The 26,947-nt window shown below is 41.3% G+C and overlaps 1 protein-coding gene across 10 annotated transcripts in view; it reads right to left on the bottom strand.

Annotated features, from left to right (window-relative positions):
• LOC139368457 (AP-3 complex subunit beta-2) overlaps positions 1-26,465 on the bottom strand; it is an 89,509-nt gene extending 63,044 nt beyond the window's left edge. For 3 of the 10 annotated variants that reach the window (XM_071107416.1, XM_071107435.1, XM_071107445.1), the window contains exon 1: positions 26,193-26,465. In XM_071107416.1, coding sequence (XP_070963517.1) covers positions 26,193-26,305 — 113 coding nt within the window. In that variant the 5' untranslated portion in view covers positions 26,306-26,465. Of the gene's footprint in view, positions 1-5,892; positions 7,132-26,192 lie in introns of those variants that run through there. The other 7 variants (XM_071107425.1, XM_071107455.1, XM_071107373.1 and 4 more) reach the window with 5 other exon arrangements.
• Between the last annotated feature and the right edge of the window lie 482 nt (positions 26,466-26,947).

The raw sequence follows: 26,947 nt of genomic DNA, 5'->3' as shown, positions 1-26,947 counted from the left end.
AAAAACTGAAAAATTGGGCGTGCAAAATTATTCAGCCCCCTTAAGTTAATACTTTGTAGCGCCACCTTTTGCTGCGATTACAGCTGTAAGTCACATGGGGTATGTCTCTATCAGTTTTGCACATCGAGAGACTGAAATTTTTTCCCATTCCTCCTTGCAAAACAGCTCGAGCTCAGTGAGGTTGGATGGAGAGCATTTGTGAACAGCAGTTTTCAGTTCTTTCCACAGATTCTCGATTGGATTCAGGTCTGGACTTTGACTTGGCCATTCTAACACCTGGATATGTTTATTTTTGAACCATTCCATTGTAGATTTTGCTTTATGTTTTGGATCATTGTCTTGTTGGAAGACAAATCTCCGTCCCAGTCTCAGGTCTTTTGCAGACTCCATCAGGTTTTCTTCCAGAATGGTCCTGTATTTGGCTCCATCCATCTTCCCATCAATTTTAACCATCTTCCCTGTCCCTGCTGAAGAAAAGCAGGCCCAAACCATGATGCTGCCACCACCATGTTTGACAGTGGGGATGGTGTGTTCAGGGTGTTGCTTTTACGCCAAACATAACGTTTTGCATTGTTGCCAAAAAGTTCAATTTTGGTTTCATCTGACCAGAGCACCTTCTTCCACATGTTTGGTGTGTCTCCCAGGTGGCTTGTGGCAAACTTTAACCGACACTTTTTGTGGATATCTTTAAGAAATGGCTTTCTTCTTGCCACTCTTCCATAAAGGCCAGATTTGTGCAATATACGACTGATTGTTGTCCTATGGACAGAGTCTCCCACCTCAGCTGTAGATCTCTGCAGTTCATCCAGAGTGATCATGGGCCTCTTGGCTGCATCTCTGATCAGTCTTCTCCTTGTGTGAGCTGAAAGTTTAGAGGGACGGCCAGGTCTTGGTAGATTTGCAGTGGTCTGATACTCCTTCCATTTCAATATTATCGCTTGCACAGTGCTCCTTGGGATGTTTAAAGCTTGGGAAATCTTTTTGTATCCAAATCCGGCTTTAAACTTCTTCACAACAGTATCTCGGACCTGCCTGGTGTGTTCCTTGTTCTTCATGATGCTCTCTGCGCTTTTAACGGACCTCTGAGACTAGCACAGTGCAGGTGCATTTATACGGAGACTTGATTACACACAGGTGGATTGTTTTTATCATCATTAGTCATTTAGGTCAACATTGGATCATTCAGAGATCCTCACTGAACTTCTGGAGAGAGTTTGCTGCACTGAAAGTAAAGGGGCTGAATAATTTTGCACGCCCAATTTTTCAGTTTTTGATTTGTTAAAAAAGTTTGAAATATCCAATAAATGTCGTTCCACTACATGATTGTGTCCCACTTGTTGTTGATTCTTCACAAAAAATACAGTTTTATATCTATATGTTTGAAGCCTGAAATGTGGCAAAAGGTCGCAAAGTTCAAGGGGGACGAATACTTTCGCAAGGCACTGTATATTTACCCCTCTTAATTTTGCCTACTGTTCTGACTTGGTGGTGCACATGTAGCCTACATCTTGTTTTAGAGAAATGTAATCATCAAATTTCGTAAGAACTTTCATTGTTTGCTTATATGCCCCATTTATTTATCCTATGGTTCAGACTTGGTGTACAGGGAGAACACCATAACAACAGCCCATGTTCTGAATTCCTTCGCTGTACATTTCAAAAGTGCTAAACAAATAGTTATATTGACTACATCTGTACTAGCTCGCTCATTAATGTCTAAATCAAAATTACGGATTGCCTCTTATCCACTTGTCATCCCTTTATGCCATAGTTTGTACATCTCAATTGCCATTAGAAACCACAGTTGATATGGCTGACTTGCTTAAACAAACATGTTTTCTTACAAGGCAGTAAATGAGGCTGAATGAACTGTTTCATAGCCAGACAAGGCTCCACTGAAAGCCAGGTGTAGCGGTGGTAAGATGTTGGGACTGCTGTTGGGACAGCTTTATGTAGGCCCTAACAGTTTGTGGGCTCCGTTTGTCACCGTTATAGTGCAACTAATGTATTGTTTTGTTGTGTTGTGTAGTGGCTTTTCTGGCATGCATCCCACTTTTTGCCCCCCCAAGATTTACATGCTAAAATCGCCACTGCATTCATGTTCCTCCGTGGCTTCTGTTGGTAGACTGTGCATTATTCAGTTATTTCGAACGGAACACTGAAAGCTTCATAGAGGAGAGCTAAGGAGGACTACAGTTCCCATAAAGCAATGCACTGAACCATGCTTCCATGTAAAATTAAAATCGGGTAATAACTTAAAGTCAAAGTAAAAATGATTTTAGTACTAGGTTAACAATCTTGCATTTGTCACCTTATGAATACAAGTCATAATGTACATGATTGATCCTGCATGACCAAAGAAGCCTTTTTGGTGGCCATCTTCAAAACTAACACTTGATTCACTGTCGTTGTCAAATGTTAGTTTAGGAATGCCTTACACTCTCTTTCTCTCCTGCCAGTAAAGAAAGACAGGTGGGTGAGTTGATCCAGAGCTAGTCAGATATCAAGTTCCACAGAGAAGGAACCTTACACCTATACTGGGTTTCACTGTCCTAGGTCTTTGTCTTGCCCGGCAGAGAATAGCTTAATTTACAAACCCAGTACTCAATTATTTAACTCTCCGAGGCATTGTAGAGCACTGGCCCAATGCCTGAATTGGTGGTCAGGTTACTGGTGGTCAGTTTATAAGATCAGCTGGAACTTTCTAGCTATTTTGAACTATTTTAGAAGCCTTTCACAAACGCAAAGTAGGGTGCCTATGGCAGTTACTACAAAGTTAGAGTATGTACATGTATGTTTTACTGTGTATAAATCCATGGCAATGGCAGGTAATTATACTGTATGTTTGAGCTAATGGATACAGTGCCTTCAGAAAGTATTCACACCACTTTACTTTTTCCACAATTTGTTGTGTTACAGCCTGAATTTAAAATAGAGTAAATTGAGATTGTGTGTCACTGGCCTACACACAATACCCCATAATGTCAAAGTGGAATTATGTTAAGACATTTTTACAAATTAATAAAAAATTTAAAGCTGAAATGTCTTGAATCAATAAGTATTCAACCCCTTTGTTATGGCAAGCCTAAATAAGTTCAGGAGTTAACGCTTTGCATTCAGGACATAAAGTTATGTTTGGGGCAAACCAACACAACACTCTTCATATTTTCAAGCATGGTGGTTGTTGTATCATGTTATGGGTATGCTTGTCATCTGCAAGGACTAGAGTGTTTTTTTGTGGATAAAGATAAATGGAATAGAGCTAAGCACAGGAGGACCTAGAGGAAAACCTGGTTCAGTCTGCTTTCCAAACAGACACTGGAAGACAAATTCACTTTTCAGCAGGTCAATTACCTAAAGCACAAGGCCAAATGGAGTTGCTTACCAAGACAACATTGAATGTTCCCGAGTGGCTTAGTTACAGTTTACACTTCTACAAATCTATAGCAAGCCTTGAAAATGGCTGTCTAGCAATAATCCACAACCAACTTGACAGATTTTGAAGAATATTTTAAATAATAATATGCAAATAATTTACAATCCAGGTGTGCAAAGCTCACAACTGTAATCATTGCCAAAGATAATTCTAACATGTATTGATTCAGACGTGTGAATACTTATGTAAATGAGATATTTCATGGTTTAATGAAAAACTCATGAGGTTCCAGCCGGAGTCCTGATCAGTAGATCAAACAACACAAAAGTGCCTTTGTGTTGTGAACCTCAACATGCAGAAACTTCCTAACTGAAGTAGTCAGTTTAGCTTCCAGCTAGAACAAGCTCGTACTGTGACAGTCACATCCATAAAACAAAACATAGAAGTGGCCTCTTCTTGCATTCAAAATTCGACTAAAAAGGCTCATGTAATTTACACCACCCATGAATTCACATAAATTGACTAAGAAACTTTGAGAATCTACAATGTCCTCATGCCTCTGCTAAACTATCCATTGGTTCTCAAGAACAGCTACATTTGCTTGAATTCTCTGATGTATTGCTGAGGAGATACTACTAGTGTTTTTTTTGTTTTTTTTTACGACAGCACAAAAACAGACTGAGCCCTTTGAACCATGTGTACAGCTCAAACCTCTGGGATCAGGCGAGAGGCCTTGAGAACACAAAAACAGACTGAGCCCTTTGAACCACGTGTACAGCTCAAACCTCTGGGATCAGGCGAGAGGCCTTGAGAACACAAAAACAAAATAAAAAAAAAGACCTCTAGAGCAACTGTTTCATACCCTGTGCTCTTTAAACATTTACTCTCTTACGGCAGCTGTACACATGCACACACAAAAACAGAAGCAATTCAGGTGAGAAGCTTACATTCTGTTGCCGATGGAAACACAGGAGTAAAGAACATCAATGACTAATACGTGTGAGTGCATGTGTCTGAATAGAGGTGTGCTTATTTCTGAGGTCCAAACACTAGCCGATGAGTCACGTAAGTACGCGTGGCCTTTTAAAAGACCCCCACTTCTGAAGAACGATGAAGGCTACATATAGATATTAACGAATTGGGTGTGCGAATTTCCATGCGGAGTTGATAAACATCAACAAATAGGGCACTGACAGCTGTCAGTGTAGCTAGCTAGCTAATGTTATCCGTTGTTGCATTTATTTTATTTTAACAACACCGTATTCAAAAGATTAACCAGCTGTCTCAATGGCTGGATTTGTCATAAGCATTGACTTAAGGAAAGCTACTGGCAACGAATCTGCTATAGAAATACTTAGAAATAATAAGATGGCATTCCAGGTTATATGGATAACTATTGACAGATAGCTGATATGCGGTTTTCTACATTGCAATGGACACGGTGCAACCGTTGGTAGGTAGGCTGCTGGCATACTTCGGCTGCGGTACAGCAAAGCCAGGTCAGCCCGTGCTCATGTTTCTCACAGGGGAAGTGAAATTAAAGGCTACAATGACTTTGCTCATGACATTGCATGCCACAAATGAAATGTGTTACTTGAATTTTCTTCTGCGGGTGCTTGCTCATTATCTGAATATACACTTGTGGTTTCTAGCTAACGTCACAACAATAAAAACCGCGGAGAATGAAGTGAAGCAAAACTTTAGTGGTCAAAACCATTCATGTTGGGGCAACGGGGGGGAGCGGGTTTTCAAAATGCTATCATATCAAGTAATTATATTTCTAAAATGGTCACACATATTTTGAATACAAACTATCTCAAATTGTTAACATTTTCAAATGATGATAATTTTCTGTTTTAAAAAAGTGGAGGTGCAAAAACAAGTTTGCGCACCTTATTTTAATTTGCTCCATGGCAAGGCTGTTTGGCTCATCTCAGTCACGAAGAGGAATAACTTTGCAGTGGTTTCTGATGAATAAAAAATGCCATGCTGGTGGGTGGTAACAATCAAATAAAACCCAGGCCTGATAATAATTTGTATGTCATATCATAGGAATAGTTACCGCATTCACACGCATTGTACAAAGTCGGCAGTTTTGATTTGTTACTTCAAGCTTAAATATATCATACTTTGACTAAAACGGTGACTTTACTGACTTAAATCGTTGTGCAACATCATGGGTAAGCTCTGGCCATCGTCTTTCAGCTCAAAAAAAGTAGATTTCTACTGGTGTGGGCGTTTAACAGCAGTATTATTAACATAGATTACTGTTTTCACAAGGCCTGGAAGCAACAGGCATATAGTGTTAAGAGTTTGTGTGTGTACACAAGGTGTTTTCACATCCCAGGTGTGTGTGTGTGTTTATGCTTATCTAATTACGCTTGTCTCTTTCTCATTATGTCTAATTACTGTCGTCTGCATACTCACTCATCAGTAACACACGTACGCAAGCGTTTTCAGGTCTGTTTATGCACATATTTACACGGCACATGTGTCTCATGCTGATGGCACCCTACCGCAAAGGCTGGGTCACAAGGCTGGATAAACTGCCTCCCCCTTCCTCCAGGTGGGCCCGCTCCTCCTGGTCTCCACCTCCGCTGCCAAACCGGATGTGGCGCGGGTCGTTGGGCTCCCCGTTGTACCAGTTATGGTTTCCGCCATCCGGGGTCATAACAGGGCTTTTGGCCTCATCCTGCTGCCCCATCTGGTCCTGCGCCGTTTTCACCATATTCATCGCGTTCACCGGCAACTGGAGGAGCTTTTGCATGGGCGTCATGGCTAGCGTCGTAGAGTCCTTTCCCGAGAAGAAGCCCAATCGCAACCTTATGGACTGAAGAACTCAAAAAAACCTAGACCTTCTTAGATCGTTTCCATATGGCGTAGTTGTAGATGTGGGGTACTGGAATGAGGATTGGAGAAGGTAGATCCAGCAGTGGGTGTCCACTTTCATTCTCCAGAAGCTAATGTGGTGAATACAGTCATCAACAACAAACCCAAACTACTGGTATCTTCCTTTGAGATGGTCCTACTGAGCTGGAGATAATGACTTATTCACTATGGATATTCCTTTGAAGAGGAAATAATGATGCGTCAGGTCTTGCCTTGGATGAAGCCTTAATGATGACGAGTGCTGACAGCTTCCTCTGACACCACATAGAAACACAGCCTTACAGTTGCTCTTCTCGTGTGAACCGTACGCTCCGCTATGCTAGGGCTGTCTAAGGGAGTCCAGTGAAGCAACAGTAGACTGCACAGCACAGTGAGTAGCAAGTAGGTGCTGAGGATAGAAGGCGTGGATGGAGTTCCCTCCCTTTAATTTTCCTCCTTCGCTTCCTGTTCTGCTCCTTCTCTTGCTCCTCTCATGGGGAAAGGAGCTCCGTCTGCCTCTCCGAGGGTTTGGCGTCTGGCGCTGATCTCCAGTGTTGCTCTGCGCCGATGGCATAGCCCCCTTCTCTCCCTCCTTCCTCCTTCTCCGCCACGTTAGCAGCTACCACCCCTCCCTTCTCCTCTTCACTCCTCCCCCTCTCCCTCTCCATCTCGTGTGTACGCAGGTTTTCCGACGCTCTGCTCCGTTTCATCTCTTGCTCTGCCTTGACTCCAGTGCACTCCTCTCGCCTGAAACTGTATTTGTCTCTCATCGCTTGCTCTCTTCTCCCCACCATCTTTATCTCCATCATGCTTAGTTCCCCTCTTCTTCACCTGATCTTGTTCCCTTCGTTCACCACCCCTCCCTGTTTCCTTGCTTGCTTCCTTCTGGTTACATTATCTTTGTCCATGCCCTCTTTTCTCTCCCTTCGTTTTCCTGTTCCCTCGCTCTCTTGCCTTACATGACTCAGCTTTCACAGCAGTGTCGTGGTGATGATGTTGCTCTTTCTCACACGCACACTCCTCCTCGTTCTTCCGATCAACAGTGCCACCTAACAACAGGAATCCTTTCTCTCTTTCTCTCTCTCATTCTTGTATCTCTCTCATTCCTTCCCCTCTTCCTCTCTCATTCCTTAATCTCTCTCATTCCTTTCCCTCTTCCTCTCTCATTCCTTAATCTCTCTCATTCCTTTCCCTCTTCCTCTCTCATTCCTTTCCCTCTTCCTCTCTCATTCCTTCCCCTCTTCCTCTCTCATTCCTTCCCCTCTTCCTCTCTCATTCCTTAATCTCTCTCATTCCTTTCCCTCTTCCTCTCTCATTCCTTCCCCTCTTCCTCTCTCATTCCTTAATCTCTCTCATTCCTTTCCCTCTTCCTCTCTCATTCCTTAATCTCTCTCATTCCTTTCCCTCTTCCTCTCTCATTCCTTCCCCTCTTCCTCTCTCATTCCTTCCCCTCTTCCTCTCTCATTCCTTCCCCTCTTCCTCTCTCATTCCTTCCCCTCTTCCTCTCTCATTCCTTTATGCCTCACTTTCTCTCTTTTTCCTTTCTATTATTCCTTTCTCTCTGTCTCTCTCATTCCTCTTTCTCCCGGAGGCTATAATGTAATGGGTTAATTTATAGCCAGAGAGAGACTGTGGGATTGTGGAGGACTGATGGCCATGATGATGGCCCCGTGTGTGTGTGTGTGTGTGTGTGTGTGTGTGTGGGCTGATCGAGGTAAGGGAGTGCCGCACTGAAGCAAGGGAACATTAAATCACATCCTTTACTAAGGGGGCCTAGGTTGCTAGGCAAGGGTACTAAATTACCCCCTTCAGTAAGGGGCTAGGACACAGAGATGTGGCCCATGTTCTGTTCAGTGCTAAGGTTCCAGAAAACACAGATTGAGCATCAAAGTCAGGTTTTATTGCTTGTATCTGTACTGAATCTAACACACTAAATTAAACATGTCAGATGCATAAAACCTCAACAATTCTCCAATTTGCTTTTTCATGGTATGGTATGTCTCTCCTCTCTCTCTCTCTGCAGTATTACTGGTACCATCCCCCACCTATCTCCTTTCACCATTTCTCACCAGGATGCCTGAAACTGTGACATCATGCTCTAGTGAATTGCACACACACACACACACACACACACACACACACACACACACACACAGTCAGCCAATGTGGCACATAAACAGTTTCTCCTCACAGCTCGACATCATCTCATCAGTCAGCCCTGCTGCACTCTCTGCTACTCATGCCAAGTAAATTGCCCACCATCCAACAGACAGGGATACTATGACATTTCATCTTCAACTGAATTTGTCCGATACACACTCCTGTTTCAGAGACCGAGAAAGAGAGCGAGACAGAGACACAGAGACTGATCCCCAACTGACCAGACCGACTGATCTAGAAATTACAATTTTTAGTTAGATAGGATGCAAGGTGATTTACAGATCTCCTCAAACACACACAGATAAAGAGACCAAGACTGCGAAATCAATTGAATAATAGAGGAATTGTTCAATTATTCATTGACAATTAACACTGAGTGACATTGTTGTAATCAACAATCAAGTGAACACTGCAAACAACCAAACCAAGATGGCCGCTTAGATGGCGTACAAACATATGGAGTCTTCTGAGAAATAAACAGAGAGGATGAGTAGGTGTGGGCCACAGGAGAGAGACATTTTTCAGAGAAAAAGCCAGACAAAAATCAATGACATTTAGAGAGGCAGGGGAGGGAAAATAAAGACGATATCAGAACAGACAGTCACACGTACTCCGAGGAGGTGAGAGAGAGGAGAAAGATCAAGTGAAGTGAGCAAAAGCGAGGGAGTCAGGGGAAGCAATGTATTATACACAGTGCCTACAGAAAATATTCACACCCCTTAACTTTTTCCACATTTTGTTGTGTTAGATTTGGTGTCAGTGGCCTACACACAATACCCTATCATGTAAACATGGGATTATGTTTTTATACATTTTTACAAATTAATACAAAATGAAAAGCTGAAATGTCTTGAGTCAATAAGTATTCAACTCCTTTGTTATGGCTAGCCTAAATAAGTTCAGGAGTAAAGATATGCTTAACAAGTCACTCTGTGTGCAATAATAGTGTTTAAAATGATTTTTGAATGACTACCTCATCTCTGTAGCCCACACATACAGATTGTAAGGTCCCTCAGTCGAGCAGTACATTTCAAACAAAGATTCAACCACAAAGACAAGGGAGGTTTTCCAATGCCTCGCAAAGAAGGGCACCTATTGGTAGATGGGTAAAATAAAGAAAATGCAGACATTGAATATCCCTTTGAGCATGGTGAAGTTATGAATTACACTTTGGATGGTGGATCAATACACCCAGTCACTACAAAGATACAGGTGTCCTTCCTAACTCAGTTGCCGGAATGGAAGGAAACCACACCATGAGGCCAATTGTGAATTTAAAGCAGTTACAGAGTTTAATGGCTGTGATAGGAGAAAACTGAGGATGGATCAACAACATTGTTGGTACTCCACAACACTAACCTAAATTACAGAGTGAAAAGAAGGAAGCATGTACAGAATAAAATTATTCCAAAACATGCATCCAATAAGGCACTAAAGTAAAACTACAAAAAATGTGGTGCAAATCCAACACAAACCATCACTGAGTACCACTTCATACACTATGTATACAAAAGTATGTGGACACCCCTTCAAATTAGTGGATTCGGCTATTTCATCCACAGACGTTGCTGCCAGGTATCTAAAATCGAGCACACAGCCATGCAGACAAACATTGCCAGTAGAATGGCCTTATTGAAGAGCTCAGTGACTTTTAATGTGGCACCGTCATAGGATGGCAACTTTCCAGCAAGTCAGTTCATCTAATTTCTGCCCTGCTAGAGCTGCTCCGGTCAACTGTAAGTGCTGTTCTTGTGAAGTGGAAACATCTAGGAGCAACAATGACTCAGCCGCGAAGTGGTAGACCACACAAGCTCACAGAATGGGACTGTCGAGTGGTGAAGCGCGTAGCGCGTAAAAATCGCCGGTCCTCGGTTGCAACACTTACTACCAAGTTCCAAACTGCCTCTGGAAGCAACGTCAGCACAATAATTGTTCGTTGGGGGCTTCATGAAATGGGTTTTCATGGCCGAGCAGCCGCACACAAGCCTAAAATCACCATGCGCAATGCCATGCGTCGGCTAGTGTGGTGTAAAGCTCGCCGCCATTGGACTCTTGTGCAGTGGAAACGCGTTCTCTGGAGTGATGAATCACGCTTCACCATCTGGTAGTTTGATGGACGAATATGGCGGATACCAGGAGAATGCTACCTGCCGAATGCATAGTGCCAACTGTAAAGTTTGGTGGAGGAGGAATAATGGTCTCGGGCTGTTTTTCATGGTTCGGGCTTGGCCCCTTAGTTCCAGTGAAGGGATCTTAACGCTACAGCATACAATTACATTCTAGACAATTCTGTGCTTCCAACTTTGTGGCAACAGTTTGTGAAGGACTTTTCCTGTTTCAGCATGACAATGCCCCCGTGCACAAAGTGAGGTCTGTCAGAAATGGTTTGTCAAGAACGGTGTGGAAGAACTTGACTGGCCTGCACAGAGCCCTGACCTCAAACCCATCGAACACCTTTGGGATGTATTGGAACGCCGACTGTGAGCCAGACCTAATCCCCCAAAATCAGTGCCCGACCTGACTAATGCTCTTGTGACTGAAAGGAAGCAAGTCCCCGCAGCCATGTTCCAACATCTAGTGGAAAGCCTTCCCAGAAGAGTGGAAGCTGTTATAGCGGCAAAGTGGGGACAAAATCCATATTAATCCCCATGATTTTAGAATGAGATGTTCGACAAGCAGGTGTCCACATACTTTTGTAATGTAGTATATTTTCAAGCATGGTTGGTGGTGGTTGCATCATGTTATGGGTATGCTTGTTGTCGGGAAGAACTAGAGTTTTTTTAGGATGAAAATAAATGGAATAGAGCTAAGCACAGGCACAATCCTAGAGGAAAATCTACTTTCCAACAGACACTGGGAGACAAATTCAAAGTTCAGCAGGACAATAACCTAAAAACACAAGGCCAAATATACAATAGAGTTGCTTACCAAGATGACATTGAATGTTCCTGAATGGCCTAGTTACAGTTTTCACTTAAATCGGGTTGAAAATCTATGGAAAGACTTGAAAATGGCTCTCTAGCAATGATCAACAACCAAATTGACAAATTCATTATTTGCAAATAATGTGCAAATACTGTACAATCCAGGTGTGCAAAGGCTCTTAGAGACTTACCCAGAAATATCCAGAGCTGTAATTGCTGCTGATTCTACAATTTATTGACTCAGGGGTGTGAATACTTATACTTTAATACTTATACTATTAATATTCTATATTTAATTTTCAATAAATTTGCAAACATTTCTAAAAACATGTTTTCACATTGTCATTATGGAGTGTTGTGTGTAGATGGGTAAAAAACAACAACATTTAATCCATTTTGAATTCAGGCTGTAACAAAATGTGGAATAAATCAAGGGGTATAAATACTTTCTGAAGGCACTGTAGACTACTGTTGAGATCTTACTCCGGGGGAGTAGTTCGCTGGGGTGAGAATGGTGCTGTTGACAGGTTGAGACCTCAAATCCCACAAACCTTAAAACCTGCTCTCTTCCATTATCCTTGTATACAGTCTATGGTTCCTCCACAGAGAATACAATGGACTTAACCGGACTTAGCTTCACAACCACGCCTCAACCAACGCAGGCTTAACAAGACATGTATTCTCTTCCTTCTCCTGCCTGTTAGTCGATGACTCATTGCTAATAGAAGAACACATTACGTAGTGACGTACAGTAGGCCTCCGTGACTAGAGAATCTTCTGATGTTTAGCATCATGCTAACAGAGGATGATACTAGTGGACTGGCGTATTGCTCAGCAGGGTGGTACTGTAAATTAGATTTCAATAGATAATGAAGTTATCGATTTTGACAAATGAAAGGAAGGCAAAACTTGTAGAGATTACTAGCCTGGTCACAGAGCTGCATATACTATAGTTGTTTTGGCACAAAACAGATCTGGGACTGGGCTAGTAGATTACGCCACCAAGACAACAACCTATTCAAATAACCTACCCAAAATAACGAGGAGGAACATCTTGACTTTACTGTGTGTAAGCGGTTAGTGGTTTGTCTTGGGCTTACATGACAACATGGAGAATGTTTGCGCAGAAACATGAACATTCGTTCATCTGCTACATCCATCTCCCAGCTGTGTGAATGGCACATTGAAAAAGCAATCCTCTCCAAGGTCTCAATGCTTTTTCTCCACGAACGTCACTTCATCCTACATCTCAACTCAAAATGTTATATTGGAACCAATGTTCGCTATATTTTTTTTTTATCATCACTGAGAAAATGGCAGGTCTGCTGAGAGAAAACTCAAACATTCTGTGCATCTTCCGGCACAACGCGTTTAATGTTAACACTGAGGCTGTACCCGCTTTAAGTTAGTTTTAACAATGGTCAAGTAAGCTACTATGGCTATTTGGTCATAATGTAGGCCTACCAGAGTGTCTCAAAATACAACAAAATGAGACAAAAGCAAGCACTTTACCTTACTCGCTCTTCAAAGATGTCTAGAAGGAAGCAATCACTCCCCCATTGCTGACTACAAATGATCTATAACTGGGCTAATAACTTACTAACTAGCAAAGGATATGAACAAATGTACAAATGTGGACACCTCGCTACATGTAACTCACTTTGATCTCAAAACAAGCGCATCTACCCACAACTGCTGATGCTGTAAAAACAGTCCAGTTTAAAGTGAATGGCACAGATCCATAAATGGCAATGGTCGATTTTCATATAGGCCTACTACATCTCTGATTGGTTATGGCGCACCGGTCTGTGCAGAGTACATGCCTGAGTCGTGCCATCATACTCTGATGTGTTCTGCCTACAACAAAATCTCCTGTATTGTTAGTTTTGCATACTAAGTCTTGCGTAGTTCATTTTGTTTTGTTATGTTGCATTGAAAGTGGCTAATATTGCGTTGATTCGATCACAATTCCCAAAGTAAAGGGAAAAGATGAGTGAAATTCAATCTCGTGCTTCTCTGCGCGTGCTAATATTTCTTCTGCTTGGCAGTCCAGGAGAGCTGTGCTTTAGAGGGAACATTGATTGTAACCCCACTTCATCCTAATTCATTCAATGCAGAATGTAAGGATTCAAATGGACAATTTGTGAAAGAGCCAAACAGATCCACAAATGGCATCAATCTGTCACGTTTGCGATGACATGGCAGAGAAAAATGCCCTGAGCAAGATGGAATGTGGTGGTGACTCGGGCAGGTTTCCAAGGCAACAGCATTTCCTCTGCCATGTTTATACAGAGACCAGCCGCCCTGTGCACCTGGGATACAACAGAACAATGCAAACATGCTGGGTAATTGCACATCAGATAAAAACTAGCTGTCGAGTGGCCACTATGACAATATAAAACTGGATTTAAAGCTGTACGATGGAGGTATATTGTGTGTGTTGTTGTCTCATCTAGACATGTCATATAAGCAAGGTTTAGGGTCCAACTTTAAGAAATATCTCGTGCACAAACCAGTTTGTTCAAGCTCTGTAGTAATTGTTGCTGCTGCTATGACATTCTAAAACGGGATTTAAAGATGGACGATAGTAGTATATTCTCTGTGTGTTGTCTCAACTTGACCTGCAATATAGGATAGGCTAAGGGTTAAACTTTTAGAATGTCCATGCACTGGTAGTTTGTTCTCCATGTCCTGTAAAAGCCCATTTTCTATGGTAGACAATATACGTGCCACTGCCACTAAATCAATCTCTCATTTGAAAGGCCTGAGCTAGATATCTTTCCCATTATGTATGATACCATAAAAAATAAACTGAATGTACAAAAGATTAGGAACACCTGCTCTTTCCATGACAGACTGACCAGATAAATACAGGTAAAAGCTACAGTATGATCCCTTATTGATGTCACTTGTTAAATCCACTTCAATCAGTGTAGATGAAGGGGAGGAGACAGGTTAAAGAAGGATTTTTAAGCCTTAAAATAATTGAGACATGGATTGTGTATGTATGCCATTCCAGCTCTCCCTCCAGATTTTTAGAAGTTCAGCTGTGGAGCTATGAAGAAGACGGGATCATTTTTTAAAATTACATTGCTGCAAAATAAAATCTCTGCTTAGAACATAAGATTGCACAGCTAAGCAAACATTTCTGCTGAATACATGGTATATACTGTAAAGCTTTGATACAATAACCATCTTTCCATCCACATTTTTTATTTGAGTAAAATCATACCATATGAAAAAAAATCACAACAGCTGTGATGGAAACAGGATGTTACTGTACATTTGTATAAATGCCGACAGATCATTTGTTCGTTTCCACAGTGTGGGATATTTTTTGTGTCGGTAAAATTAGTTACAGTGGGGCAAAAAAAGTATTTAGTCAGCCACCAATTGTGCAAGTTCTCCCACTTAAAAAGATGAGAGGCCTGTAATTTTCATCGTAGGTACACTTCAACTATGACAGACAAAATGAGAAAAAAAATCCTGAAAATCACATTGTAGGATTTTTAATGAATTTATTTGCAAATTATGGTGGAAAATAAGTATGCATGCGATTGTGATGGACGCTGTAGGAGAGGAATAACGTCGTAGGAGAGACAAAAAGTGAAGTAAAAAACACCCTAAATATGTTTAGAACTACAAATGAGCAAGCTGCAGAGAGTGGCACAACACAGCGAATAAGAACCAGATATTTGAGGCCAAACTCCTTCTTCCTTCAGCACTTTATGGACTCCATTGTTAATCCCCATCATAACAGAGGCATTGTTAGTCCCTATCCCCAGGAGTTTCTCTTTTTTTAAGACAACACTTCTCGAGGAAAGCCACAACAGCACGGGCTATAGATTTGGCATCTCCTCCCTCCAACTCAACAAGCCCCAGAAATGTTGATACAATTGTCTGCTTGGTGTCACTAAAGTACCCCCAGGTACTTAGAAACACTTACATCCGTGGACTCATCGAGGAGGAGGCTGAAACGCTGGTCACCCACATCTGCGACCAACGTTTTCAGAAAGTATGTTGCTAGTACACCATTAATCATTTCTGTGCACTTTGTCCTGTGCATTTTGAAGTGGGTAGCAGCAGGGGAGAAAGCAGCTCTACATGCTTCTCCAATGTGATCACATCCCAGCATGGAATAGTGCGATAGCTAATGCCATGGTGGCCTCAGCCTTTTTTGCAGTCAACTTTTTTAACCATAAATGGCAGCTTGTTTTGGGTGGAACTGTTATATAAAGCTTTGGCTTTTGAGTATGTTTTTGAGTTGTCATGTGTTTTTTTTTTTTTACATCATTACGTTTGGCATAGAAATCAGCCTTACAATACAGGCATACTGCCTGTATGCCTCTGATTTCATGGTTTGATTCCCACTCCTTTCTGTATTTTGGGTGTACAGTTTAGGGGGGGGGGGGGGTAAGAGTAGAGTAAGAACAATATGTGCTTTCACATCAGAGTCTCCAAAAGTCTCCAATAACACCAGAAAAAGTCGCTAGATTTGTCACTAGTCGATTTTTTAAAAATTTGTCGCTAGAGGGGTCTGAATACTCGCTAAATATAGCGACAAAGTCACTAAGTTGGCTACACTGGCCAAGACCAGAGTAGGCACATTTGCTATTTAATGCAACAGTTTTTGTAGCAAAACTACGGTAGAGTTGAAAAAGCGATGGAAACACATTTAACTTTAGATTTTTATTCGGTACATGAAAAATGTTGTGTGCAGTACATCATCACGCACTGAATGGAAAATGCGCATCTTTTCTTTTTGCAGATTTGAGAATATTTGCATTAAAATCTGTAGCCAATTGGATGGAAACCTAGCTATTAATTAAGTGGCCAAGAATAATTATATTGTTTTGAAAATTGTGAATTTACACTTGATATCCCAATTCACTAAATTCACCTTCACTCTTTCAAAGTGTGAAACATTCAATTAGCTTAAATCAAGTAGTTGATCTAAAATTGGATTATTTGTGATTTTCATAGTTTTATCACAGGTTGCACTCTGTCTCACTAGGGTTGCAAACATGGCCAGCAAAATCCATGTAATATTTAAAAAAAATTATAAGTCAGAAACTTGGCGTGCCTAGCTGGTTGGGGGGGGGGGGGGGGAGGTTCTCTGACACAGACTGTGTGTACCCATTGAACTCACTCAAGGCCATCCTGCCATGGAATAAATAGCAATACAGTGAAAAAGCCTTCAACACAGTGACTTAACTGTGAGCACCATCTGCTGGGGTAAATGCTTCAGTACACTTTAATCGAAGGTTGTCTATTGTCAATAACATTGACTTTTGTGATTATGTCAACAATTGCAGGTTAGTATGTCACTGCAAATATGTCAACGTATAGTATATTGATGGTATAATAAGGGGTATTGAGGGTTTGTGCATTGAGTATTTCACAATTGCTTTTGAAAGGGGTGCTTTCATGTAAATGGAGGCTAGTTTGGTTTGCCATTACTCATCCACTAAAGCCTAAAGAAGACCAAAATATGTCATATGTGAAAAAAGTTTATTACAAGACCATTTTTATGCCAATTGTTTATCCCAATAGACAGTTGAGTATTTTAGACCATGATGTCATGGTTAAAAAAAACGTGGAGCTTGCTTGCAAATGAACTCTGGGATCACAGTTATGGCAATCGTTTCACTGTGAATACATCATGGCAATCTCCAAACGGATCTCCAAACAGCCTCTGTTCTATTCCACCAAAGGAGAGTAAGTGGAACTCCTGTTTGGTAAGCCTACCTTCAAATGGTGATGTATGATCTGTCAGTCAAAAAAAAGTTGCTTAAAAACTCATACCTCCGTCAAAAGTGAGCTGACCTATTTAACGTAAAAGCAATTTGAATGATTCCTCGCCAATTAGTGGTTGTAATTAACACAGAATGTTTCTGAGTGAAAATCTTTCAAAAGATGTCGAAGGAAAAACATGAAAGGTGTTCAAACAAAGGTGTGAATGTGTAATAAAACATGATTCATTTCTAGCTTAGTCACTACATACAGTAGGCCAGTCACTAGACTACACGGCTCCCCAGACACATATAAAGGCTACACTTCTAGTGCTGTGAATCAGATATCTAGACTAGGATCATCAAATATACCAACATACCAGACCAGAACCTCTACATGGCCAGGAAATGAACTTTTTTTAATCACACAAGGTGATAGCATCTTTGCTCTTGGCTTCAGCAACACACACACACACACACACACGCCTCCCATTTTGCATATTTAATGCATTCATTTCACAGGCACCTAAATATAGCCCCTACCTGGAGTGCATCCCAAATGGCACTTTACTCACTATATCGTGCACTACCTTTGACCAGGGCCCATAGGGAATAGGGTTACATGTGGGACACACCCCTGGAGTGCAGCAAATACAATAAATACCACAGACTAGTCCCATGGAGAATCATAAAAGAGTAAATTAATAACGACGTTTTACGACGTTTTTAATAACAGAATGACAAGGACAATCTGCTTCAGCTGGGGACTTAGAGCACCATGCATTCATGCTGAAGTGTAGCACTTCGGGTCAAAGGGATGGCGTCCTTTAATGAAGGCCTAATGGGCGGGAGCTGGAAGCTATGCTCATAGGGGGGAATACCTGACCAGAGTTATGCGTGCGGAAATGGAACATAATTCCCTTTTTTATGGACTTTTTTCATCTCGACGCATCTGCTGACCTTAGACTAAGCATGGGAATGGCATGCTTATTCGCCTGCTATTTGTTTGGGGTGGAGACCAAAGAAATGAACGTGGCGAGGTGTGTCTACAGATACGTCGTATTACAACCTAGACTTAATTCCCTAATAATTCCACCACCTTTATGTGTCGATAAAGCGATGAATAAGGTCAAGCAACCTGTTGGTTCCAAGTGGAAAACCATCAAATGTAATTTTCCCAGATAGAAATAAAACCATTCTCCATGAAATGTAATTTACAAATTGATCAGAGCGATTGATAAGATGAGTAAGCCGTTTGGATAAGGGGATTGTAAACATAATTTTTTTTTTTTTAAATCTCTAAATCTATTTTATCTTGTGATCGCTGGAGATAAATGTTAAACAAGTCATAATGGCAGCAAACTGAAGCATACATAGCTTATCACCATTTCCACAGTGAAGTTTATTAAATGCTGGCCTTTATAATTTGCAAGGATGAAAGAGACTCACTCTATAGGCTTCTGTTGACATGCGCAAATAACAGTATATAGTGCCAAACCTACCTAATAGATTTATGATTTCTAGAATGCTTTAATTATATTACCGGACTTTCCACTGTATTTGTTTTTTTTTACAATTTTGATCATATCAAATTGTTCCACTAATCGGTAGCCAGAGTCGGGTATACCCACATACAGTGCCTTCTGAAAGTATTCAGACCCCTTGACTTTTTCCACATTTTGTTAGGTTACAGCCTTATTCAAAAAAAAAATCCCCTCATCAATCTACACACAATACCCCATAATGACAAAGCAAAAACAGTATTTTAGAAAAACTGAAATATTACATTCATGTAAGTATTCAGACCCTTTACAAAGTACTTTTGTTGAAGCACCTTTGGCAGCGATTACAGCCTCGAATCTTATTGGGAATGACACTACAAGCTTGGCACACCTGTATTTGGGGAGTTTCTCCCATTCTTTTCTGCAGATCCTATCCAGCTCTGTCAGGATGGTTGTGGGGAGCGTCGCTGCACAGCTATTTTCAGGTCTCTCCAGAGATGTTAGATCGGGCTCAAGTCTGGGCTCTGGCTGGGTCATTGAAGGACATTCAGACACTTGTCCCGAAGCCACTCCTGCATTGTCTTGGCTGTGTGCTTAGGGTCGTTGTCCTGTTGGAAGGTGAACCTTCGCCCCAGTCTGAGGTCCTGAGCCCTATGGAGCAGGTTTTCATCAAGGATCTCTCTGTACTTTGCTCCTTTCATCTTTCCCTCATTCCTGACTAGTCTCCCAGTCCCTGCCGCTGAAAAACATCCCCACAGCATGATGCTGCCACCACCATGCTTCACTGTAAGGATGGTGCCAGGTTTCCTCCAGATGTGACGCTTGGCATTCAGGCCAAAGAGTTCAATCTTGGTTTCACCAGACCAGACAATCTGGTTTCTCATGGTTTGAGTCCTCTAGTCCTCTAACTCCAAACGGGCTGTCATGTGCCTTTTACTGATGAGTGGCTTCCGTCTGGCCACTCTACCATAACGGTCTGATTGGTGGAGTGCTGCAGAGATGGTTGTCATTCTGAAAGGATCTCCCATCTCCATAGAGGAACTCTGGAGCTCTGTCAGAGTGACCATCGGGTCCTTGGTCACCTCCCTGACCACCTCCCTCACCCCAGAGAATGCGATTCCACTACTCCAGAGGCCAATGGCGGCGAGCTTCACACCATTCCAGCCGATGCTTGCCATTTCGCATGGTGATGCTAGGCTTGTGTGCGGCTGTTCGGCCATGGAAACCCATTTCATTAAGCTCCCGATGAATAGTTATTGTGCTGACATTGCTCCCAGAGGCAGTTTGGAACTCGATAGTGAGTGTTGCAATCGAGGACAGATGATTTTTTATGTGCTATGCGCCTCAGCACTCGACTGTCCCATTCTGTGAACTTGTGTGGTCTACCACTTTGCGGCTGAGCCGTTGATGCTCCTAGATGTTTCCATTTCACAAGAACAGCACTTACAGTTGACCGGGGCAGCTCTAGCAGGGCAGAAATTTGACGAACTGACTTGTTGGAAAGGTGGCATCCTATGACGATGCCACATTGAAAGTCAGTGAGCGCTACATGCAATGTTTGTCTATGGAGATTGCATGGCCATGTGCTCGATTTTTATACACCTGTCATTAACGGGTGTGGCTGAAAGCCAGATCTACTACTTTGAAGGTGTGACCACATACTTATGTATATATAGTAAACTTATTGCTGAAAGTGTCGCCATAATTTTTTTTTTTATTATTCATAACTACTTTCCTAATCCTAAATGATATACAAGATCAGAGTATTTTTAAATATACCAATTAGTCACACCCTGAACTGTTTCACCTGTCTTCGTGCTGTCACCCATCTTCCTCATTATCCCCAGTGTACATGTGTTCTCTGTTTGTCTGTTGCCAGTTTGTCTTGTCTTGTCAGGTCTTACCAACGTGTTTTCCCGTCTCCCTGTCTTCTCAAGTTCTATTTCCTAGATTCCCCGGTTTTGACCATTCGGCCTGACCCCGAGCCTGCACCTTATAGACTCTACCCTGGATTACAGACCTCTGCCTGTCTTTGACCTGTCTTTTGCCTGCCCCCTGTTCGGGTCAATAAACATCTGTGACTCTAGCTGTCTGCATCTGGGTCTTATCCTGAGTTCTGATACCAATTAGTGCTGAAAATGAGAAGAATATGTGTATATTTAGGCCTACGTGGCTTTATTTCATTGATCCCTAATATTCTGAACTGTTCTCCATATATTCCATGGAGTCTGTCGAGAAAATGCTCATTAAAAAAGGTACACCAAATTTAAAGGGATGGCTTTAGACAAATTTACTGAAAACCATTTTGAATGAACTTCACGAGAAAATCTGTTGGTTGGAGGGTTTTCAGCGGTTGAATTCAATTTATTCAGGGCACGCATGGGAACCAGGCCTGCAAAGCCTGTTATGCACCTACATAAGGTAAGTCTGAACATCAACTTCTGAGAAGTGTGTAGGAAAGGCGTAAATCTGAATCGGGCCCATAGTATATAACACAGTCTGTCTCCAAAGGATATTGTAAAATTCATTTTAAAATGTATTCAATTAAATATCAGGTGCATGATACATTTTTTATCACAACATTAAATATGTTTACAGGGATAGTTCACCCAAATGACAAAATTACATATTGGTTTCCTTACCCTATAAGCGGTCTATTGACAAGGTACGACAGCAATCCATGCTTTGGTTAAAAGGAGCTGCATGGTCAATCCGACGTCTGCATTGGCCGTGCAGCATTTACGGGGATACGGTAGAAGGCAATCATACTTCTTGCTCTTCACCGAGCAGAGCAACACTGTTGTGAAGGAAGTAGTCAAGGAAGTAAGTTTGTGGATATACAGGACCTCCCGCCCCCACCTCCCATCAACCAATCATGTCAATGCGGAGCTATACAGAGCCCTATGCATTTGTTACAAAATTTGGGCGGCGCAAGGTGATGCAGCACGAAACTCAATTGGCCTCTGCATGCCTCCGGAGGATCCGCAATTGCGTCACACCATCCATACGGCCCCTATGAATTTTTTGTTGTTGAAAAAAGCAGAAATTGTCTCTTAGTTTCCCTGGCGTGGTTAACCACATACTTAGGGATGTGGCGGTGATGAGATTTTGTCAGACGGTGATTGTCAAGCAAATAACTGCCGGTCTCACGGTAGGTAATCAAACGTTAACTAACATAAATACATTTAGCATCTCATCACTTCCACGCATAGTCTACAAGCCACTGATGCAGAACTTTGAAACATCTACATTTTAAAAAGTCTAATAAATCCATGTAATATATCCCACACCACCACAATAAATACATTATTTATTTTAGACAGGTCTAAAGAAACATGATATGAAGAAAATGTAGTCTATTTCAGAAGAACAGAATAGCATACTCTGAGTTATCCTATGTTAGGTCCTGATCTGGTTATGCCATACGGCTGGCTGTAGGCTACACTAGTTCATTTAGCAGACAATATTTGCTTAGAATTCCATGGCATTCTTTTATACTATTTTATAGTATGAAGAATACAACTGAACATAGCTGAATAAAATAGAAAGGATATTTTCTCCATCGGGACTTAAAAATAGATATATTGAATACTAAAACATACAATCAACCTGTAGTGAAGCCACTCAACATTTACATTGCAATCAGTCATCTAACAGACTCCCATCCAGAGCGACCCACAGGCCCAACCAGGGTTAAGCGCCCCGCCCAAGGGCACGTCGACAGATCTTCCATCAAGTCAAAACGGGGACCCGAACCAGCAACCTATCGGCCACCGGCCCAAGCTCCCAACTGCCAGGCCACCCACCACCAGGCCACCAACCATCCAAGATCCCCCCCCACAGTTCCCTGTGATCGGGTCTTTGTCACAGGCTACAAGTGAAGACAGACACATTGGGGACACAACTGTGATCACCCTTATCCAATTCTGAGGTGCATTTTGAAGATATTGGAAGAACTGCCCACCTGTACTTTTCGTCAGTCAACAAAATGAGTAGGCCTAATGAACAGCAAAGGCAGTAGCCTATGTCAATCTACTATCCCCCCATAGTATAAAAGTTAACCTATTCTATTCTGTGTGAGGAATAAATGTTCCAAGCATAGTCTGGGATGTGATAGATTCCAAATTAATACAACCACTACCATCAAAAAAAAGTTTTCAAGCAATGTGGCTGACACAACAGATCAGAACATTTAGCTTAAAATGTTGATAAACTATTAGGCTATTTCTTCACATTATAAGCGCAGTAAAGCGCATATGTTCGAAAATACTGTAAATTAGCGGTAAAAAACACCATTCTCAAAAGTCAACTCCAATACAAATATGCATGTAATGCTTTCATTAAAAAGGTGCATTTTTATAGTATGCATGCCAGTTAAGCCCTACACTCATTGTAAATCTGATTAATGTGCTTAATTTTTAAAAGTTGTTTGGCCACTTTAGTTGTGATACAAACCTTATCAGGCCTATGGGCTTGGCTACATGAGGTGTGTGACTATTCTTTGAAAAAGGTCGCAAAAAAAAGGCATGTGCTGTTTCTTGCCTTACTGCACACAAGCTGGGCATCATTCACACGTGATAATATATAATTCACAAGTGATAGGCTAATATTGTCACCCATCAGACTATTCTTGATTTAATATTTTGTCTTTACATATACTAAATAATATATGTGTGAAATTTGTTTGAATTTAGAATGGACCAGGGGCAGGGGGAAAAATACATGTCATCTATGCACTTAAATAGCGAATTAAGTATGCTTTTCCCATGGTTCATTATCATGCCAGCCAGGTAGACTATACTCCTGTTGTAAAGAGAAGCAATGTGCTTAATATTAGGAAGGTTGAGAAATAAATTTAGTAGGCCTAGAAACTGATGGGATCCTCCTCTTTTTAATAGAGAACATCACTCTGTTTTCTCACGCAATTTCTTAGCCTATTGAAATGTTGCGCAACATGAGCTCATGGGCCTTCATGGAGTGTTTGATTAGATTTTTGAATACATTTGCATTGATGACAGAGTGATTAGAGGGACAATAGAGTGCTGAGTACCAGGCAGTTAGCAAGTTTGGTAGCCTACTAATGATCATCAGCAGCATCAGAGCTTGGAGAATCCTAATTACCATGACTAAATGGTTACGTGGAATTTGACTGCCGTCACAACTTGTGACCGCCGGTGTGGCGGTAATACGGTTACCGTAACAGCCCTACACATACTGACGTTTTAGCATTTGTGGCACAAATACCATTCAAGTCATGGGACCGATATTAGCAATTTTCACACATCATCTTCAAATCATCTATAAGTGACTTTGTTGAGCTTCACAATCAATTTTAAATACTCGTGGACGTTATGCGCAAAAAATGCTAATATTGGTCCTATAATTTGAATGGGACTTTTTTGTCACAAATGCTAAAACGTTAGCATATGGAAACGGTGCCATGAAAACTAAACCAAAGAATGAAATCTTGTCATATCTTGTCCTTATGCTGCTTAAAGGGTAAGGAAACCAGTGTGTAATTTTGTAATTTGGGTGAACTATCCCTTTAAGTATAAAAATGGGATTACCCGATAAATGTATAAACGTTGCCACATTTTTGCAAAAGCACCAAATGTGGCTTAATGACCTTTCATAACACCCTCTATGTAGTACTATAACTTTGCTTATGAATGATTAGTTAACCATTATGTTGTGATTGTGGAGACTATGAAGCCTTTATAATTTGTTGTTATACCTGTTTTAAAGGTGTGACCAATGAAACAAACACCTACAAAGCACAAATGCAAAAGTTAGACCTTTATGAGGTTATCTTATTTTACATGAAAAATAGTTTGTGGTCCTTCCAATGTAGCCATGCAGGCACATATCAAATAACACAAGCCGTTGTGACATCAATGCTTCCTATTTTATGAAGAAAGCATCAATGTAAAATTGACAGCTCAAGCAAAGGTAGCTGGGATGACCTGTCCTGACCTGCATATTTTACTCTAGCTTTCTCACTGGAACCATAGACCGGCCCTCTTGCCGTGTCAAAAAAAAATACAGTATTTGGAAGGCCATTTAGGCTATAAAGTATTACTTATACAGTACTCTTGGTACCCTGAACCAAACAGTGACACAAGAGACTTATACAGTATAAGTGTCTACCCAGACTTGGGCATTTTAATAGTGTTACCAGTGCTCCTTTTCTCCAATGCACTTTATTGCATTGCACTTAGAGCAGGTTGGGGTTGATGCCTGCAGCAATCAATGAACTGCAGATAAGAGCAGAAGTGACAGGTAGGCAGACTGCCCTTTCCTTTGCCCTGCACTCTTCAACCAAATCAAATCAAATAGATCCATAGATCCAGGATCCAAGAGAATACACTCGACCCACACACTAAGCTACAAACTAGTTTCAATAGCAAGTTCAATAGCAGCATCAGCGTCTCCCCCTACTCCCTCATCAATCTCAAATAACATGAATACAACAATACTGATAAATAATACAGTACAATTGAATAGCACTGTCTAGACCTGCAATGATTAGACTCAACGGAGCATTGTGTAGGGTCAAACATCAGATTCAGACAGCACAGTAAATCAACTGAATTATTTAAATGGCAAACTTTATATCTCAGATATTCATTTTTTGTTAATCAAATAACATTTTATTAGTGTAATATAGCAGTGAATATCGGTTGATAGCAGCCTATTAATTGTCTTAGTTTGCCTTCGCTTTCTTAACCTTTTGCCAAGTGGCCAAAAATGGAAATTATATTCATCACAGTTCCCTAATTGCCCTTCAAGAGTAGACTATACAGACAAGGCCACTTGAAAGACCTTTCTGGAGAGCAGCATTCTGTGAACACAAGCCACTTCGCTCTACACACACACCGTCCTCTTCAGCACCACGGAGCTGTCCGGTCCGCGGTTCTGCAAATATATAGAAAACGAACGCTCCTTACGTAGACTATTATGAAGATTATTATGCCTAGTTTAATTTGTAGTATCAATTTCCAGCAACAATCTATCGCATATTTCCCCCTCCTATCATGTTTGGTTGACTAGGCACTGTAAACTGATTTCTAATGGGACAGCGTTTTGGACGAATAGGCTATGCTACACACAAGTGAGTGGTCAGCCCGATTCGCGTTCAACTCAGATTAAGAATTTAAAATGTAGTATATAGCCTAGATAGAATACTGAACAATTACGCTATGTGATAGCAATCTGTCAATAAATAAACCCACTCTAACAGAATATGCATATCGCTTCTGCGGCCTAGTCCAATTTAAATTGGCCCAACACCAAATCACTGTAAGATTCAGAGCTTCAGCCCTGATGGCCTTGTCGTTGGTAGCAGCATACGGCAGTTTTCCCAAGCAAATCATCTAGGACTCAAGAAAATACACAACTATGACTGTTCAAACACATATTTTTCAATCGAAGTTAACTACGTTGGAGACATTGTTTATTCTAACGTCCACAAGCCTATAAAGCCCGTTCAAGCGCCGCTTCCTCTCCATCTTGACAGGCAGGAAATTGCATCCACCTCGCACCTCCCCCATAAACTGCCCATGATATTTCAATATGACAACATTAAACATAACCGCGACAAACGCAAGCGGCGACGGGTTTTTGCACCTACCTTTTGTAGTCGGAGGAGAAAATCCCTCCGCTGGCCGGGTCGTGGCCATATTCGGGCTCCCCGACATTCGAGGAGCCCCCTTTTTCATCATTGAAAGCGGAGCTAGCAGACATTTCAGCAGCTTCTTTGGAACACAATGATGGAGATTTAGTGCGGCGGTCAGGGCACCTCTTAAAGGCACACTACCCGCTATCTCCCCTCTATTCTCTGTGACACACCGTCACCAAGTAGACTAGGTTATCCCCAACATTGGAGCTACGTAAGACTACAGTCGACAACATAAGGTCTGGGGACTCATAACAGTTGCGTAGATTTCTGTGTGCGCCATTTCTGAAAAGTCGGCGCATGTACACAAATATTGAGATTTATAAACTTGCCATATATACATGTTTGTGTTATAAATCAGACCTGTTGTAAAACTGTGCACATGAACGAGCATTAAAACTCAGTTTGAAAAAAACGCCCAACATTCACCTTTTATGGTGACAATAACATCATTTATTTGCTGTAAAATGTGAAACTATTTGAATTAGGCCATGGCAGTTTCTATAATATAATATATATATATATATATATATATATATATATATATATATATATATATATATATATATATATATATATAGTGGGAGACCAGGGGGTTTTGTCAAGACGTTTACACAGATCAGACACAGACAGAGTAGGATTAGCTCGGTTTCAATGGTGTTTATTTAAATAATCAATCAAAATTAAAGGATAGGTTTCCCCCATGATAC

This window comes from Oncorhynchus clarkii, chromosome 2 (genome assembly GCF_045791955.1).
Source record: "Oncorhynchus clarkii lewisi isolate Uvic-CL-2024 chromosome 2, UVic_Ocla_1.0, whole genome shotgun sequence".
Classification (NCBI taxonomy): domain Eukaryota; kingdom Metazoa; phylum Chordata; class Actinopteri; order Salmoniformes; family Salmonidae; genus Oncorhynchus; species Oncorhynchus clarkii.
Note: the sequence above shows the minus strand (reverse complement) of the source record. Positions and strands in the feature narration are given on the sequence as shown.